The sequence below is a fragment of the Trifolium pratense genome, linkage group LG7 (assembly GCF_020283565.1).
Source record: "Trifolium pratense cultivar HEN17-A07 linkage group LG7, ARS_RC_1.1, whole genome shotgun sequence".
In the NCBI taxonomy this organism is placed as follows: Eukaryota; Viridiplantae; Streptophyta; class Magnoliopsida; order Fabales; family Fabaceae; genus Trifolium; species Trifolium pratense.
In genome coordinates this window covers 49,476,277-49,497,391 of record NC_060065.1, presented here as the reverse complement: position 1 = coordinate 49,497,391, position 21,115 = coordinate 49,476,277, and the positions used below count along the sequence as shown (strand labels likewise).

At 31.4% G+C, this 21,115-nt stretch overlaps 2 protein-coding genes across 2 annotated transcripts; both read right to left on the bottom strand.

Moving 5' to 3' along the window:
* Positions 1-2,486: 2,486 nt before the first annotated feature.
* LOC123899353 (ethylene-responsive transcription factor ERF053-like) lies at positions 2,487-4,795 on the bottom strand. Its single transcript, XM_045950464.1, has one exon. It carries the CDS (start codon positions 4,291-4,293, stop codon positions 2,971-2,973), a length of 1,323 nt encoding a protein of 440 aa, XP_045806420.1. The 5' UTR covers positions 4,294-4,795; the 3' UTR covers positions 2,487-2,970.
* A 10,892-nt stretch (positions 4,796-15,687) lies between these two features.
* LOC123900167 lies at positions 15,688-19,394 on the bottom strand. The gene is made up of 6 exons (XM_045951488.1): positions 19,123-19,394; positions 18,877-19,009; positions 18,226-18,329; positions 17,822-17,993; positions 17,418-17,555; positions 15,688-17,289 (listed from the first exon to the last, which is right to left on the bottom strand). Exons 1-6 carry the CDS (start codon positions 19,161-19,163, stop codon positions 15,967-15,969), a joined length of 1,911 nt encoding a protein of 636 aa, XP_045807444.1. The 5' UTR covers positions 19,164-19,394; the 3' UTR covers positions 15,688-15,966.
* Positions 19,395-21,115: the final 1,721 nt, after the last annotated feature.

The window sequence follows — 21,115 nt, the reverse complement described above, 5'->3', positions numbered from 1 at the left end:
GTTTAAAGTAGTGAAAAATTGCGTTTTTTTTTCGGTGTCCAAATCAAACAAACCAAGTCTCTATTTGTAGAGAAAAAAAAATTATGAATTTTGGTATAAAAATTAAAAAATAAAAAATTAATTTACGATGAAATAATCGAGTTTAAAGTATAAAATGAAAAAAAATTAACGCAGCCAATTAAAATGTGACACGTGGCCTGCCTTTTAAAAAGGCTTTCTCTCTCCGCGTGTTCCTCTCCACCACGCGCGCCTGTCGGCGCGTGTGCTGCACGCGCGCGTTTTTTGTCAAATGAGAAGCTGCCACGTGTCTGGGGGGGGGAAATAGAAGTGGGGGGCCCGTGTAAAATTGCAGAAAATTACAGAAATGCCCCTGTTGCTCTATTCTTCCAAAAAATTAAAAAATGGGTATTTTTGTCCAACTCAAAAGGTGCACCTTGCTAATTTAGACCCAACTGGGTCTAAATTAGCAGCCCCCATATATATATATATGCAAGAATCAATATTTAAATTTTGGACACTCTACTTTTTTTTTATAAGGCATAAGGAGATAGCCTAACAAGAAAAATGAAGACATTCCAACTATGTTTGCATTTTTTACTCACCACACAAATAAGCTAACTCTCAAATTTATTAAAAAGAGAAAAAAGGTTACTTGAATTAAAACAATTAGTGTTAAATAAGATTTACTTGAATAAAGAGAAAAAAGAGAAAAAAAACATTTAGTGTTGATGTCTCAAATAAGATTACTTGAATCGAAAGAAACCTATGGAAAAAAATAAATTAAAACAATATTTTTACATAAAAATTGTACTTCGATTAATTAATGTATAAGGTACAAAAAACGTTTTCTTATCACAAACTTAAGATATGGATTGAAAGAAGAATAGTACAATGCAAATTTCGTATTTGCTTTGGCTTTTAAATGAAAAATGATTGATGATGGTAGCCTATTGCATCAATGTGACATTGGAAGATAGGGTTTGGTTTATAGATTATACAAACCATAAGAAAAAAGCTTAACTATGGACGTCACTAGGTAGCATAGCATCTTCTATTAGATATTTTGTGACCAATTTTTTTAATGTTTCATTCAACATGCTTACCATTGGAATCATGTTTGATAGCATGATTAAAATCATTAATAATGTTGTTAAAACTTATCATTGTCGTGCCGTCACAAGTAAGAAATGTTTGTTTAATCTCATGGGCCGGTGATTGGGCCCACCTATATAACCCACTTTAATTAATTATTATTTAAACATAAAAAATTAGTTGCTCTAGTTAATGCGGAAACCGGAAATGCTGTGTTAATTTTTGTCCTTATATCTTTGTTTGTAACCAAGAGGAAGAGAAACTTAGGCGAGCTAAAAGTTAATCTATGTAATTTTTTTTATTAAAGTATTATTTTTGGTCACTATTATAATTAAATAAAAAAAATATTCGTATGATAAAAATTTGTTGTCGAATGTAATTCATATTTATTATTGAAATATGTGTAAAATGTAGAAGATAAAAAGTAGAAGAGATAGACACAATATATATGGTATCACATACGTTACAATTAGGAGTATTTTAAGTTTAACGTTTGTAACAAATTGATCCTTTTAGTTTTTTAAGTTTCAAACTTGTCCTTTTTAATGATCATTCGTATAAAAATACTCATGTGGTCATTTATTGAGTAACATGACATTGTAAGCTTACATAGCCATTAGAAAAATACTTTTATGGACTATAGCCGGGAGAAACTATATGTATCTTGAAGGTTGTGATCAAAATTTCTTAAAATGTAGATCATTCATTGAACTTGATGTAGATGTTTTGTAAAGGAGTGTTAGTAACATTATTCTTGCAGCTGTCGGTAGTAATCAAATGTTTCCAATAGCAATAACAATTGTTGAATGATAACAGCAACATAAACATCTCGATAATCAATAAAAGGATAACGGTGTGATCTATTTTAAAGTTAAATGACTGATTTAGTAATTAAAAAATAAAAAGATCAATTTATTACAAACGTTAAACTTATAAAAACCTTGAATACCTACACTATTTGAACATTTGACTTACTCCCTCCGTACCACAATATATATGTCGCTTTGACATTTTTACACATATTAAGAAAGGTAATTAATGTTGTATGGAAAAGAGAGATTATAAGTTGATTTACATTGTCCTTCATTTATGGTATAGAAATAAATTGAAGAATTGAAAGAAGAGAGAGTAATAAATAGTTAAGGGTGTAATAGGAAAATTAGCACTAAATGTTTCATTGGTAATATAGACATATATTGTGGTACATAATTTTCCCCCAAAGTAACATATATTGTGGTACGCAGCGAGTATATTAGAAGCTATATACGGTTATAAATATCTCATTTTCTTTTCTTATTTTATTTATAAAAAGCTTTGGTTGGACAAAACATGTTAATTGCACAAAACAATGAAAAATGTAAAGGTAGAAACATAATCAAAGACTGATAGTAATATGCCATAACATATGCTGTGAGTCAATATATTTAATTCAACAACTACACAAACTAGAAAATGATGCATCAAGCATTATGCACAAACAAACTTCACAATGAACAAACTGCAAATTATGTAATACAACAATAATAATACATATATAAATCCATCCTTGAAGCTCAAAAACATAGCTCATAACAGATGGAACCAAGAAGGAAGGAAATCACAAAAAAGTTTCCTTCTTCCCTAGTCATGCTAAGTAAGCTACATATACTAACATACCAACTAAATAAATCAAAGGGTTAAGTAAAAAAAAAAAAAGTTAAAGAAACAAAGGCAAGACTATAAGGTGTATGACCTTGAAGCTAAAAGGCTCAAAAATGCATTGAGCCTAATTGAAGGAAATGAATCCATTACTTCAAATATGGTCAAGAAAATTATCCAAAGATTCAAAAGTTGTCTGGTAAAAATATCAGCAACAATTGATCAAGGACAAAAGAAAACTCAAGTTTGATCATGATTCCAAAAGAAAGGCGTAATGGAAGAAGAACCTGACCCTATCTGAGGATCAAAATCATTGAATTCTTCATGTTGGTTGAGATTGGAAAAAGGATTTTGTGACTGTGAAAAAAGATTATCATCCCAAACAGGACTGCCTGGACCCCAAGCCGCCGGAATAGCATTAAACCATGCTGACATTTCACTCCAAACCAATTCTTGTGACTGCGAAACACCTTCTCCACCTTCGCTCACCGTAGCTTCACTTGATCCAATTCCGGAGTCATTCTCATTAGACTCTTCTATTGGAAGTGTCTGCATCGGTGGAGGCTCAGGCTGCTTTGTCACGGTGTTACTTGTCGAAGAAGTAACAGATGAATCTGCATTTGTTGATGTTGGAGGTGGTGATGAAGGTGCTGATTTTTCCTTTTCTTTATCTTTATCTTTATCTTTGTTGAGAAAAAGTTCAGGAAAATTGAGCCTTGCATTTTCTCCTCTTAACTTGAACGCCTCGCGATCATAGGCTAAAGCAGCATCTTCGGCGGTATCAAATGTCCCTAACCAAAGACGAGTTCTATTTCGAGGTAGACGAATTTCAGCTACCCATTTTCCCCAATGTCTTTGTCTAACTCCTCTATAGAGTTTTGTAGTACTTATAGGTTGAACTTGAGGCCTAAACATTGGTCCATTATTATTACCATATTGCCCCAAGTACCTATTGTTATTGTTCATCATCATCAACATTCTTCCTCTTGGACTTAGATTCAATGCATCACTCCAATATTGAAGAAGCTGTTGATGATGTTGCTGCTGTTGTTGTTGAGACAAAATTGGTGGATATGAAACAATATTGTTCTGTTGTTGTTGTGATTGTGACCCAAAAGATATCATTTGTTGCTGGTTTTGGTTTTGGTTTTGTGTAGGTGGTGGATAAGGGTAAAAAGGTAAATTGCTGTTGGGACCAAATTGTTGTGAAGTATTATCAAAAGCAAAAGGAAAAACAAGTCTTGAAGATGAAGAAGAAGAAGAAGAAGAAGAAGAAGAAGAAGAAGCTGAAGAAGGAACAGAAAAAGGTGAAAATTGATTTTGATTTTGATTTTCACGTTCAGGGCTTTTACTTTTCTTGAAAGGTCTATTATGTGAAATAGAAGCTTCATCAAAAACGGGCTTCCAATGATACCTTTGAGAAGAGCTTAATTCAACACTTTTTCCTTTTTCAATCTCCCAATTAACTTGGCTTTCACCAATTTGTATAACCTTGTTACGATTGTTGTGAGTTTCATCACCAAAATCTTTATTGAATTTTCCACTGTTCTTAGCTGCAGCCATTACTTTCTCCGCTCGCTCTCTCAAGCACAAAACAAAGAAAAATAGCACAAAAAAGTGATTTTTTTTTTTTTGAAATGGGTATATGTAAAAAAAGAGATATTCAAGTATTCAAATCAAGATGAAGTAATTTAAAGACCCAGATGAAGATTTGATCAAATTATAAAAGAAAGATCAAATTTTTGCTTCTGGGTTGTTGTAAAAAGCTTAAAATCTGAATCAAATAAAAAGCAGAATCAGATTATAAGCACTTAAATTTAAAAAGCTACCCATTTCAGAAAAATGTTTGTATGTAATTGAAATGAAAAGAAGAAAATCAAAAGGGAGAGAGCGAGCGGAATAAGAATCCAATGGATTATCAATGCTATTCTTTGATGATGATTGAAAATTGCAGTGTGAATTTGTGAGCTGAGAATTTTGATTGTGTGGTGAAAGCCAGGGAGATTTTGTTTGTGAGAAATGAAAATGTGTTGAGAGACTGATTTATATATGAGGAAGTTGAAAGGGAAAGGTTTAAAGTTAAATTTTAATTTTTTATTGTGTTTTGGTTTTCCTGATTGAAGAAGCAAAGAAATGGAGAAAATGTGTAGAAGTTTCATCAATGGCTGGCTGAATGGGGCCTACACGTTTCTGTCTTTGCTTCAAACCCAATCCCTTTCTTATTTTATTTCAAATAAATTAGGGATTGCAATTTTGCTCTTCCCAATGGATACCCGCAAAAAATATTCACGTAGGGTAAAAATCCACAATTTGCGTACGGGTATGGATATGAGTAATTATCCATAAAAATGAGTGGGTATGAGTGTGGGTACGGGTATCTTGGTACCCACCCCGTCCTATACTCACGTATACATTTTATTTATATTATTATATAATTATATATGTATATCAATTTTAAAAAATAAAAATCTATTAAACTCTTATACATTTTTAATAAACATTGTTTATTTATAAGATAATACAAACACAATGTGAATATGTCAACAAAGATATGAATTTTAGCATGAAGTTAGTAATGATTTTGTTTATCATTTTCATTTATCAACATTAAAATCTTTGAATTTTTTTAATTCTATTATTGAAATGATATGATGTTTTATAATTGATCAATTTATTTTTCGCAAAAATGCGGGTAACGGGGACGAGTATGGGTACCTAAGTACCCATAGGGTATGAGCACGGGTACAAAGGTTGTTACCCACGCGGATATGGGGATGAGTATGGGTAAGTTTTTAAACTGCGGGTATGAGGATGGGTACTATAGTACCCTACCCATACCCTACCCATTGTCATCCCTAAAATAAATGAATGAAAGGTTGTGAGAAGAAAATGAGAAGAAAGTAATAGGTGAGAGAGAGTGTGATGTGAGAAGAGAGAAAGATATGAGAAATAGAGTAAATTTGAGATATTGATTGATATAAGGAAAGAAGAGATAAATAAAAGAGAGAGAAATGTGTTTAATATTTAAAAAGACTATAATATCCTTACATTTTATTTTTATTTTAATGTAATTTAGTTATTTTAATGTAGATATGAGACCCGTCATATACATTAATGACTTCTTTGTACTTTCTCCTCAATTTCTCACCAAAAGTGGAGAGAAAGCAAAATGGCATGGGAATCACCAATTATTCTTTTCTCTTCTCAATTTCTCTCCTTGGCAAATAAGAGAAATTACTAACTAGTGTAGAGACAATTTTTTAAATTTCATGTGTTTAAAGTTTAAACTCTGACCCTTGTATATATAGTGTAATATTTTTACGTACCAACTAAAATAAACTCAAAAAGAGCTTAAGCCACTTGTTGAAGGGGGAGAGATTATAGATAAACTTTGAGGTGTTACTTTTACAACCTAAATTGATAAGAATATTCACAATCGATTAACTTCTCTTAACACATGATTAATATTTTGGTCTTTCGATCCATATTCAACAAATCTTGAATCTTCTTCAGGCTCCAACATGTTGCACTCGCTCTATTGCCATATTTCATGGTCTGTGTGACCATTTGTGAATCCAACTATAATTTTGCAAAAAAAATACTCTCCTGTTTAAAAAAGAGAATGTCAACAAGTACGTTTAAAATACTTTTCTTAATGAATAATGATAGTCGGTCGCATTTTACTATCTAATGTGTTAATCTATGGATTTAGATTTTGTGCCGTAACTAATTTCGTGAAGTTGTACAGTCACGACTTCTTAATTGCTTAATCGGATGATTCATATTTTACTATAATAAAAGGATATTTTAATTTTATAAAATGTAAAGTTCCAATCTTTAAATTTTTAAGTATATGATTAAGATCGAACAATCAACAAACCATGATTGAGATTGCATACAATTAGAGACTTCACATAATCTAAATACGTTAATCCATTTTTATATCTTTTACACCTTTGTTTGATCCGCAACCGTCTATGATAACATTTCGGTCACTGACTTTGAGAGAGACATACATGTTATTTGTCTGTATCCTTTACACATGTCACAATTACATGGCTCCATTTGTGAGTAGGTTGGAAGGAAAACAGTTATTTAACTGTTTTGTTGCTTTGTATACCATGATGTGTTGTGCATTGATTGGTGGCATGATCATTTGACTAGATAGATATTTTCTCTAGTTTTCAGTATCTCATTGTCAATGACTGCACCACCAGGGTACTCCTATTTAATGCTGCCATTGTCTTCTTCCTAATCAACATGCCTTGGTGGCCAAACCGCGGAATGAATGAAACGAAAATATACTCAATGTTTTGTAAATTTTGCATTAAACCGGTGGTAAAGTTATTTTCCTTTCTGATAATTATTCATTTATTATAATTTTGAATTGTAATAATTTTAATTTAGATTTAGTTGAAGTTATTTGTAAGTCTAGGAACTTTGATTCCTCACATTTAGCTTATTTTAAAAACATATAATGTATGTCACATATGAGCAGTGGCGACTCCAGGAATAATATTAAGTTTGATCACAATTTAAAAATGTTTATTAGTTTAAGGTTTTCGGATCGGAGTTCAATCAGATCAGACCGTTTTTAACTAATATTATGACACCAACTAGTTTAACACCAAATGTAACACCTCTCAATAACGTTTATATATATATGGAATTTTTAATAATGTATATAAACAAATAAAAGAAAATGAAGTGAAAAAACAAAAAGGTAAAAAATAAAAGGCAAAATTGGGAGTTGAACCCAAGCCTTCTACATGCTCAACTAAAGGTTTGACCACTAGGTCAATGTAAGTACGATGGTTGCGCTGTTTATTATGTTTTTGCCCTTTTTTGCTGCTTTTTTCATTTTTCTTGCTTTTGGGCCAAACAACTTCACTTTTCCAGGTATTTGCTTGCTTTTGAGCTTCATTTGCTATTAAAACTACCCTAAATTACTACCATCATATAATTGACTGTCATCACATATAAATATTGTGATTGTTAAGAAGTTACACATTAGTGGCGAGATAATCTGAATATATATTTATAAAGTAGAGTTAGTCACACCTTATAAACTGATTTTGTATGGTTGAATTAGACATAACTCCTAATTATACTGACAATCAGAGTACAATACACACTCTTGCGGTATATAAGTTAAAGGGATGGCAATGGGTAGGGTATGGGTAGGGTACTATAGTACTCATCCCCATACCCGCAGATTAAAAAAATACTCGTACCCATCCCCATACCCGCGTGGGTAACAACCTTTGCCCCCGTCCCCATACCCGTACCCGTTACCCGCATTTTTACTAAAAATAAATTGATCAATTATAAAATATCATATAATTTTAATAGAATTAAAAAAATTTCAAAGATTTTAATATTGACTAATGAAAATTATAAACAAAATTATTACTAACCTTATGTTAAAGTTCATATTTATGTTAAATATTCACATTATTTTTATATTATGTTATAAATAAACATTTTTATTAAAAATATAATAGTTTAGTAGAGTTGTATTGTTTTAAATTGATTTACATATATTATAATATAATAATATAAATAAAATAAATAAATATATATTATGCGGGTATGGGGCGGGGTGGGTACTAAGGTACCCGTACCCGCACCCATACCCGTTCATTTTTGCGGGTAATTACCCATACCCGTGCCCATACCCAAAATGCGGGTTTTTACCCTACCCGTTGTGGGTAATTTTTGCGGGTACCCTCTGGGTATGGGTCAAATTGTCATCCCCTAACTCTTTACTATCAAATCCAACCTCCACAAATAATTCAACTCATTCGTACCGGGTAATGTATGAGACAACATATGGGTGAGTAAACAAAGACTAATGAACCAATTGAAAAAGTGGAATTAAGTTTGTGTTAAGCAAAATATCCACGTTTGCTTCCTCTCACTTTCACTTTCGGTGTAACAATGCTAAGGATTTCAAATTCAAACATTAAAACAACTTTCCGATGTGATAAACATCAAAGTCAACACCATAACATTATTTTTGCACAACAAAGTCGGTGAAAATGGCCACGTGTCGGTGGTCCACCTTAAACTTTCATCATTTTGTTCTTAGACTTTGTCGTTTTTGTCAAAGTCTTCTTCACATGATTTGATAAACACATGATTAGCCAACCCAAAAATACTACTTGAAACAGTTGAGGTAAGAGATAAAGAAGTTGAAGGTATATGATTCAAGTAAGGGGTAAAAAATTAACATAATAATTTGCCATTAAAAAAATTAATCAACCCAAAATTACTACTTGAAGCAGACTTAAAAATTAGAGGATCGGCTAAAAAAAAGAAGAAGAAATTAACGTATAAATTATCCGCAAATAATATCCACTAATAATCAATATCTAACTTAAACCAACTTATTTTATATTGTTTAATTTTAGATATTCGACTTTGCTAACATAAAATATATATATATATCTGGAGTATATGTTATTAGTGGAGTTCTTATTCTTACATATACTACTCTCTGTGATGTGGATTTAATCATTTAAATTCGTTTCAAAAGAATAATGTACATAAAAAGTTAAGGGAATAACTCATAAAAGTGATCACAGTCAAGAACAACAAACGTTGATAGCGATTCCTATAAAACAAAATATTGTTCCTGAAAGGAGAAATATGAAGGACCAAGTTCGTGGAAACCAAACTTAATTATTTTCATTTCTTGGGCACGTGGCACAAGTTCCTACACAGTGGGCTCACATAAATATCTAGAGTTGAGGTATTAATTTTCACATGTGAATAGTGCTACATTGTGAAGACGGCTCACATAAATTCCTACCAATGAGTAATTTTTAGGTGAACAATGTCGTACATAAAATTTAATATTATGTCATATTTTTATATTAATTTATTTAAATTTAATTTTAAATGAATTTTGTTTACAGATAATTGATATCGAACCAAACTTTAGTTGATCACATATAAGAGGAGATAATTGTTGTGTTGATTGACTAATTAACTATATTATCTCCTTAGATTCCTTGATTTGTACTAATGTGAAATCTCTATATAGTGAACTTCATAGACTTTTTTTTAATGGTATTTTCGGAGTTTGCATGTCTAAAAGTATTTGCTTAGTTCTTTAGTTTTTTTTTTCTTCGGACTTTGGCCCTCTTTTATACAAAAAATAAAAATAACTAAATATTTGACCGAAGATGGTACACAGTAGTACACACTCATTTAGAAATAAATCTCAAAACTTCTTGAAATTAACCTCAATGATTTCTACATCACAGCTACTCTAAATTAAACGAAGGACTATATTGCATACTATACCACTGCGTTGAACATATACCTTCCATAATTTTTTTTATCACTCATTTGATTAAAAATGAAACTGACGCAAGAAAAAATACAAAGAAGTGGAGTAAGATTTGAACTCACGGTACAACATATTAAAACCTTTTAGAATTATAGTCTTTTACCATACGAGGAATTACAAGACTCGTTTTGATATCCTTTATTATCAATCTTTTTCTAAAACAACTAAAGTTAGTATTTTTCTTCTTCATCAGAATTTGAACTTTGATCTTTTTACTCGTTAGTTTAAATTAGTTGAGTTATTCAACTCTCTTCTTTTGTCAATCGTTATATCATTATAGACTTATAGTATAAGATTTCTCATGACTATACATATATGGATATACTTATGTTCCTAGGGAAGAAGAGTTCAATGTAAATTGACTTTTCCTTAGAAGGGCAACAAAAGGGAAAACAAAGTGGAATTTGAATCAAATATTTGATGGAGGTCACATCCTACAATTTTTTCATGCTTTTCAATTCAATCTAAAGGCAAAGTCATCCCAATAGTGGGAACAGAACAAAAAAAATAATCAAGTCAACTCGTTTATGGATTGGATGAAAGTGCTCAAAACATGGCGCATAATGAAAAATAAAACAAGAGATTCCGTGTTTACCAAGAACTTGACATTATTATATATATAATGGGGTAAATGCTATCTATGTTATATCATCATATGTTTATGTATCACAAATTATTAATATATAAAATTATCCATCTACTTCACATTTCGGATTTCGGCATATACTTTGTTATTGAGATATTTATGATTAGTAATATAAAAATTAGGTGACCCAAGAGTGTTTAGCGCGAATCTTTTCTGATTTAATCAAGTTTGAGTTTAATTTCTAATTTAAACGTACAATAGTATTAAATTTTTTAGAAAGGTTTTACAGCCCATTTGAATTTCATAAGACTCGAAAAATTAATCTTTGTGATTGTACGTAAAGAATACCTGATTTACATAGAAATATTATATATTCTAAAAAATCGTGCATTCAACTTTTTAAAAGTCAATTTGTTGTATTTTTCAATGTAACTATTCTATTTTTGAGATCCTTACCATGTGCCCTTAGGACACATGTTAACAAGATTCATATTAAAATTAAGTGGCTGGCACTCTCAAACATAAGAACTGGGCCATTTATGGAGCACCATTGTTCTCTTCCAGCTAATTACAATTAGGAATTGCCAAAGAAAAGATTATCTCATTTTGACCTATGCAGGGTGGAGGTTGTCAAGGGATTATATTAATATAATTAATCAATAATCAACTAGTAATCAAAATCAATAATCAACTGCTCCGATTATTTAATCAAGTGTGGCTTAGCACAGGGTGTAACCAAAAACATATGCTATCTATGTGTCAAGTTGTCATTGGCACAATGACATTGGTAAGACATAGTTATCGTCGAACAACAATTTTTATAATGTTAGTAAAATATTAATAATAGAATATCAATTTAGAAGTTTTTCTATGTACTTAATACCTTAAGTTTTGTCATTATAATCATTACGTACTAGCCCATAATAAGGTATAAGTATAATGGTTCGAACATCAATTGCTCTTGGAATATATATATATATGCAATCATAACTTGACACTTAATCATAGACTACCGATTTTATTTTGATTTTTATGAAAGGTCTACCGATTAATTACTTAGATGTTAATGTTTGTATTTGATTACTTAGATGTTAATGCTCGTATTTGATTAGTATCTTGTGAAGTCCTAAGGGCTAAGAACCTTTTTGCTTGTTATTTTCTATTTAAATTTAGTACAAACTTTTGGTTTGTTATTATATAAGTACAGAGTTTGGTAATTAGAGATATCTTTGTTTATGAATTTTTGTCTGGTTTTGGGACAAAGCTTTTGAATTTAATGACATTAAAAATGTGTTTCATTGCGAGAAGAAAGTGAGAAATATGATTAAAAAAAGAAAGAAAGTGAGAAAGATTGTGGATAGAAAGAAAACAGTGATTAATTAAGGTATATTTGAGGTATAGTATTATCTATTATTTAGCATATAAAACAAGGAAAATGCCAGTGTTTACGACAAAAGCTATTAATAAAAGAGTTTAATTGTTGGGCATCGTCGGTGTAAAGATTCTTTACACATTCATCCAATGATGTGTTGCCACATCATTTAATGAATTTGACATATCATGTGTTTTTAAATATCATACATGATGTGTTAGTATATATATATTTTTTTTGGACAAGCCAAAATGATATATATATACATATATAAGTCTTCTCAGCACAAGAGGCGCCAAGAAATACTAAGTAATGTTACAAAAGAGTCAAAATACAAAAACAAATAAAAAACTATACAAGGCCTAAACAAAGCATAGGACTGACCACCAACTATGACAGCTTAAAGCTAAAGTACTACCCGTCTCTTTCAACCACCTGTATGAGAAAGTCTTGAACTTGTCCAACATATGATGCACGGAGTTTGCTGAGCCTCTGAACAACCTGTGGTTGTTTCGGTCCACACAACCCACACAACAGCAAGTCATATGAGCTGCATAAAAGAGCGTAGTTTTCGAAGACCACCTACTGAGTCTGTAAACTGAACAAAATTATCGGAAGGAGTCTGAGTTGTCACCATGTGTCAGTATATTATTGGATACATGTGTAATATATGCCATGACTAGCATGTTTTCCACCAAATACGAGACTTTACTGATTTTGACCTGTAAAACAATTACATATAAGCATATTCGCTTGTAAAACAAACGGAGGAGGAATTTAAAGAAATGAAGTTTCTTTTTAAAGTAATTTAGCGGCTGGACTTGCATGCTTTGAACCTAAAAAATATGAGAGCTTTAGATTTGAACTCAGACATCTACATATCAACATTTATGCGGTTACCAACTGATATGTACTTTTAAGAAAACAATATGGCCTATTTATCTTATAAATTATAATTACTCATCCTGTTTAGTTTAGTTGTGTGTTTCAATCGTAACATTTCTCTATTTGAAAATAAATGTTATTTTGTACACGTGAGCAGTGGTGATCACAATAGAATTCTCTCTATATAAATTAAATATGAAGATCTATATATATAAAAATTTATGTTCTAATAAGCATAAGTTGATCATCAAAAAATTAAGCTACATACTCTATGTATAATTGCAAACAAAAGTCCATACTCCAACACTATTTTTATATATAAATTCAGTTACCAAATCAAACAAAAAATAATAAGAGAAAAAGTAAAATACATAAAGAGGAAGAACTAAATACAAAAAGGGGAAGTAAGAAAACTAGAACAATGAATAAGAAAAAAAAAACCACTAATCACCTATAAAAATACATTTTTTGTGGGTGGATGCCTGGATGGGGTGTTTCTTAGCCCACCTGAGCCACCCTCTAATTTGAACGGGATTTTAACTCAATTGATAATAATATATCACATTATATATATAGAGGTTAAAGTTCAACCCCTATCACTTTATATATTTATTTTAAAGGTAGAAAGAATTCTTGTCGTTAGGCTACTTAAACAAAAACAAAAATAAAATAAAACATGAAACCAAAAAGAGCGGATGAGGCAAAAAAAAGATGAATTTATTTTCTTCTACTTTTTACCGCGTATGAGGAGGGGAGGTGTTTTTTGAATAAAGCATTTTTTAGTCGAAAATCCTTATATGACAATACTTTGGAGATGTTTTCTCTCCCAACCCCCCTCAATTCTTTTCTACCCCTGAATTTCCGTTTTTGCCCTTGGGGGTACTGCGGTTTATACGAACCGAAATAAGCTGATATGCTGATAAATTTCGGTAACCACTTACCGAAATCTGGGACATTTCGGTTCGCAGGTACCGAAACAATTATTTCGGTAAACTTCTACCGAAAATGGCCTAATTCCAACGACCAACGTACCGAAATCTAGGACATTTCGGTTCGCAGATACCGAACAAGCTGACGTTCGTTTTTTGTGTACTGAAAACGCTAATGTTCGGTTTGCAGTTACCGAAATGGTCTAATATTTGGCTTCGGTGAATACGAACCGAAGTTTTTTGGCAAAAATGTTTGAAATCGCAAGGGGCAAAATTGGATTTTTGGGGGGTAGAAAAGAAATGAGGGGGGTCGGGAGAGAAAACATCTACTTTGGAAACATTGGAACTAAGCCCAGTATCTTGGAGAAGCCCAATGAGTTCTTTGAAACTATTAACAATGCCAGTAGTTCACTTTAGTGGATAGTACGAAGAAAACTTCTTTTGATACCCCCTAAATATTCCGACGCACCCTGCCACCTTCCCTCCCCCGTTCTATTAGTTTTCAAAAATACTTCAATTTATCTAAACCGAGTTCCAAAGCCCCAAATCGCAGCAAAACCAACTTCAAATCCAACGTTTGAACCGTCATTTGTGGTTGAAATCTACTCAAAACCAACATTAAACAAGAGGTTAGTACATATTTGCTATGAATTGATTTATTCGTTATCATTTTTTTTCATACTGGTATAATATGCTACTTAACTAGTGAACTGGGTTTGTTACCTAAGTAACGGATCTGACTGATGATGAATTTTTTTAAGTTGTTGAAATTGTTTTGATGGTGTTTTGATATTTGTTGTGAAATTGTTATGATGTTTTTTTCCCCGTAATGGAGCTGCTTTGAAGTGTGTTAGAGGAAATAGGGGTCCATCCGCCACCGTGTCTTCACGGCGGGAAAGAGAAAGGGCACGACAACATGAGCTTGAATAGCGCGTTCTACTTGAGCCTGAGGTCGTGCCAAAGATTGTGCCTAAACTTAAGGTGGATGAGCAGGAGGAAGAGAAAAATATGGTGGATGCTAGTGGGGAGGAGATCTTGAGCTTCTCTGTGCTGAACCATGCACCCCGCGAATGAAGAAAGTACATTACTATATGCGCCTCGAGCGTGGAACCCAGAATCACAAAATTCGCCTTAACACAACATGTCATGCGCCCCACTCGTGACAAAACTTATTTAAGGCGCACGAAAAAAAAATTAAGTACTATAAGCAAATGAATCCATTGTTTAATAGATTTGTACTAAATCCAATACAAAGAGCCTGTTTGTTTTAGATTTAAAAAAATAGATTTTTATTTTATTTTTGAAAATGGATTTTCTAAAACCGTTTTTCAAAATATATTACAAGTTTTTTTATATTTGTTTTTTCTAAATTTAAACACTAATTTTGACATTTTATAACATATACACACATTATTGAAGATCAAAACATAGTCAAAATCACAATTTTTAAAAAAAGTTGTATTTCAAAAATGATTTTTATGAAAATCTATTTGAAATAGCTTCAAAATTAAATGATTTTTTGAAATTTTTATATCCAAAAAAAGTTTCATTAAAATGATCAAATACCTAAAATAATATTTTATGTAAAATTTTTTTACACAAAATTATTTAACACTATAAAAATCTACGGTATTTTAAAAAAATCTATAACAAACAGACTTATTATCCGCTGATAAACGTAAACCAATACATGCTTTTTTCTACTTTTATTTTGATTAATGCAAGTTTTCTTTTTCTAAGATACCATATTGATGTATCCAATATCACAGAGAGTAAAGTAAGGAAATGCAGGGTTGAAAACACATTCATGATATATTATACGACTGTATTTAATATCAACTCTTAATTTATTTATTAATTAATAATTAATCATTTTGTATTCTAAAGTGAATCGGTCACGTTAAAGAAGGAGAATCCTACCCCTTTAATTTCTGCTACAAGAATCAATCATATATAATCTTACATAGATGAATGCCAAAGAATATTAGTAGTATCTAAAAAAATCTCACTGAAAGCAATTAAATGAGTAATTCAAAATTTAATATGCCTATGCTATACTAATTAATTAAAAAAAAAAAATCAATTCTATGTATAACTATAAGCCTCTCTACTTTCTACTACAGTCTTTGTTTTGTAGGTTCTCTCTCTTGAGAGCAGTGAACTTTGCAGCTATATCATCATAATCCGGCAACTTAGGATGAACATGATTTGGATGTTGATAAGGACATGAAAATGTCCTTAACATCTTGTCTTTTCCCTTTCTATGTCTCTCTTGTGGCATTGTCAATGCCCTTAAATAAGGAATTTCTGTTTCTATTCTTGTTAAGGAACCATTAGTCCTTGGATTTGAAACATTGTAGGTGGCAATGATCTCTTCTTTTGTTTCAATGTTTCCATTAGCAACCTCAAAAAAGGGTCTACAATGACAACATTCATCATGTGTAGCTTCTATCACTCTCTTTGGATTCATAAATTGAGTTTCCAAATAGTCTTTGTCATCATAAATGCAAAAATAACAAGGCTGGTCCAAGCTGCATCCCACAAATTCCTTCGAAATTAGATAATTTTGTTCGAGGCATGGTTGGACAGTAAATTTAGACACCTCTTTCAGCCGGGGTTTGAACTTTTGTTCGCTATGTTGTGGGAGACTAGCTTCTTCTGCAAGAAATAACCCTTGTTGGTTGCTATCTTTAGTCTCGCGCGATTGTACACTTTTTTCCTTTTCTGAGAAAATATGTAGCATCGGTTTCTTTTTATCCTTTCTGCTGCCATGAGCACTGACATACTTATGTGTAGAGGGACTTTTGCATGGCTTTTGATAATAAGTCATGTAGCCAATATCAACAATGCCTAGGTTTTCTATGGAGGTTGATCTCCTTCTTGATCTTTTCCTAGGGGCCCTTTTGTTGTTTCTTGAGCTTCTTGTGCTTAATGTCTCACTCGGCGGTTCATCTTGATCGATATGACTTCGGTCGCAACCAACTTGAGTTTTTTCTCTCCTTGAAAGACATGAGGAATTGAACTTCAATAGCATTTCGTCCTTACAGGCACCATCTTTTGGTAAAGAAAATCGACAATCCTCAATTTCATCAACATAATCTACCATTTCTGCTGAAGATATTAATGCCAATTTTTCGTCCTTGTTTTGCAGACTAGAATTTACAGAAGAAAGTAGCTTAGGAATATCAACCTCCACTACTTTCTCTACTTTCTTTTGCATAGGATAGCTCATGATATATTGAGGATATTTCTGAACCAATGATACAATAGCAGAAGAATCAGCAAAACTTGATTTGAAAATTGATGGATGAACACATTTGACATCTCTTTCAATCTCTTCAATATCTGAAGGATGTACTTTAGATTCTGAAATTGCAGCATTTATTTGAGCATCATTTTCGACTAGTCGATACCCTTTGTTTTCTTTCAGCTGCACAAATAAATTCAACATAATTAGCTACTATACTATAAGTTCATGAATATTGTTATATTGACCATATTGTATAGAAAAATGAATATTATTATATTGACAATATTGACCATAATTAGCTACCATACCTGCAGTTGTTGCCAATCAGGGTAGTATTCTATGGCTAACACATTTTGTTGGAGGCAATTATTATCTCTAGCTATTTCATCCACCATTCTGTACTTCAGATCCTCAGTCACATATTTGCCTGATAAATTCTCTGTTAACTGTAATTTTTAACTTTCATTAGTATGTATACATCATTAACAAACGTCAAATTGCATCAATTTTTAAGTTATTATGCTCTACCTAATAGTACCTATGAAGCACTGACGCAGACACAACTCTAACACGTAGACCCTTTTATAATTTAAGAAAATAAAAGTGATTGAATATAAACACATGTGTTAGTATCATGTCAAACACTAGTACTTGCTATACACCAGACATGCCTTTGATAAAAATTGTCGGTGAAAGGAAATTAAAAATGTACCTGCTTGTTAACAAGATTTCCAGGAAATAGTTCCACAGCTGTAGTTGCAAATTTCTCACCATAGCGTTTGCCAAACAGCTTCCTAACGACAAAGAGCTCAGGAATATCCCCACATCTTGCAGATGCAAATATAAGACTTGAAATTGCTTCTTTTATGTCATTTGGACAATCCCTGATTTTTGAAAGTTGAACCATCAGAAATTTTTGAGAAATACATTTGATTTAGATATAGTGCGAGTTTGGACCGGTGGTGAGTTTGACAAAATAACAGTATACTATTGTGATTTTGTCAAAAGCTACACTTTGAAGCTTTAACAATAACACGGTACTTCTGTGACTTTGTCAAACTCACTGTCATTCCAAACATGTGCAGATATATTAGATAGGTTGAAAGCAATTTGTACTTGTGCTTTCGGATATAGGAGATTTGAGTTAGAATAAATTCACAGAATTGGTCTAACAATTCATATGCAGCTGCCAATCTTTCATCTTTCATTAGCTGCTCAACCTGAAATTTTGACAAATTTTGGAATTGAAGAGGCATTGAATTAAGTTACTAAATACAATACAATACAATACCCTGCAATGATTCCTATTAGAGTTTCAGATTTTCACTTAAAATTTGTACAAGATATAATTGATTTTATGTTAGTTTAAAATCTTGTGTGATTTTGTTCTTAGTATCTGTTTCATGTATTGTCATGCTTGGACAAACAAGGTAAGATTTAGAACATTAACATACATGATATTATGATATGATTGTGACTTGTTAACCTATGAATCAATTACTATATTAATTATTATGGATTAAATGAAAGCATGGTGAAGTTTGCATCATGAAAAATTTTGCTTCAAAGAAAATTTTTAGAGGCTAAAACGGTTCTAGTTTATATCATTCATCGATCATAATGAACAATATTTAAAGGAAAATGCTAACAAGTGTTCCTGAACCATGACACCATCACCAATAAAAATTTGAGAATAAATTAATAGAGACCGACACATCGAATACCAGACACATCTTTAAAAGCGTCGATGCGTTATTAATACATTACCCGGTCTAGAGCAGCTTCTTCATAACCATTTTGTATTAGCTCAGCCAAATCTTTTCTTAGTTGCTTGACAATTGCTTGTCTCTTGTTCTTGAGAAGCCTGATTTTGTACCGTGCTCTCTTAATAGCCTTCTTACTGTAAATTAAACAAGATAATACATGCACAAGTATTAGTAATTATTAACCAATTAACATGATTATATCAAGATTCCAAGATTTAAATTTACATATAATGAATAGTATAGTTACCATTTTGAAGCTTTGGACCAACCAAACAATATGTCAAACATATCTAAAAATGAATACAAGGATTTAATGTTGGATTATAAGGAAGCTAAGGAGGTAAAATTAAAGAAGAATTATTGTGATGAGAAAAAGTTGGAGGAAGAAGATGGAATTAATTAGAATAACTGATGAACCACCACGAATAATAGAGAGAGTGGTGGGTTAAATTAAATTGAACAGGTTTTTGTGGTCTCTTTTTCTTGTTCAAATAACTGCTCCACACACACACACTTACATATTAGTCGCAAAAATTAAGGACACTTGTCAATGTTGAACTTTGGTTTTATAACTACGACCCGTGGAAAAAGCATCATATTGGACATCAAATTTGTTCGTGTTTGTGTCCACGGTGGCCATATTACTAGTACTACTACTACTATACCACAAATTAGTAATTACCACTCACTACAATTTTAAGGTTAACTTAGTCCTTTCAGCTCTCTAATTTGTGGGATCAAGTCAGCCCCCTCCCGATGGACAGTTGCGGGGATCGAATTGTGGTCCTCCCTATCAAGTTCAGCGTCAATCACCACTAAACCAACTAACGATTAATAATATAATTTACTTTAATAACTTGAGAGTGTTTGATATATATTATTAAGAGAAAGTATAAAATTATTTTACATCTTAATTTAATACCAACTTTGTATTATGCCAGATCACCATACTACACTCTACTATATAAAGATATAATGTGGAGGAATAGTTGATTTCTATTAGACATTGGTGTAAAAATATTTTACATTGACGTAACATGTCCATTAAACTATGTTATTATAGATGATATAATTGAAAAAAAATTAAAATTACATTGTCAACTAAAAGTAAAAAAAAAATTAGACAATTTTATGTGTGCAAATGTGCCCGTTATTATTGGACAAAAGGAGTAGTTTATGTTTTAAAAAAAGTAGTTTTTATACTACTCCCTCTAATTTGTTTTTTTTTTTGGTATTATACTCCATCTAATTTTGAATATAAATAAAACTGAATTTTTTAAATTTGTTGAATAAATTATATATCTAGACCATAAAATGTTTGAAATACATGTTTTGACCGAGATTTTTAAGAGTTAATTTAGGGCAAAATTAAAATCTTTTATTAAACTATTTATATTAATGTTACATGTGAAATTTTGTTCAAATTCTATAATTTTTCTAACTGTGCTACCGGTTGTATAAAAACGTTACTCCTATTATATATATATATATATATATATATATATATATATATATATATATATATATATATATATATATATATATATATATATATATATATATATATATATATCCACCGTTGTACATTTTGCTTTCCTGGCATTACAACACTTTACTTCTCTATCCATCTACCACTTTCACCGCATCACTGTGATTTCCCTGTTTTATAACACATTTACTTTCTATTTCAGAAAATTCAATTCAACTCAACATGTCCATGTCCAAAAATAATAAAAGTCCATGTCTAGACCGACCGGACCGCCACTACACTCAAACAAAATTACGTTAGATCACCGTGACTTTGTTAAAATCATTGCGAATATCCAAACATATTGACCTAAACAAACGTCTTTTTCATTCGTTGTTGTGCCGCTGTAGTCTATTTAATTGTCTGGTATTTTTTGAAGTGATAAACTACTACTCCATACTTTGAATACGTACCCTTCAATTCATAATTTAAAATTGCAGTAGTTACAAGTTTTTATTGATGTAAACAACACACATTCCTCACAGAAAAGAAAGAAAAAAAAAAGAATGAAGCATGCACACGTAGCTAACACGCTGGGACAAAGGGACTGATATCATTGTTGATTGTATTGAACCGTAACAAATACGCACTTATACTCATACATGCATGTTACCATTTTGTTTTTAAGTCTAGTGACTGACATCGCTGCAAATATTCTTTGTCCGAAAGGGAAAAAATTAGGAAAAAGAAAAGAGTTTTTGTGAATAACGAA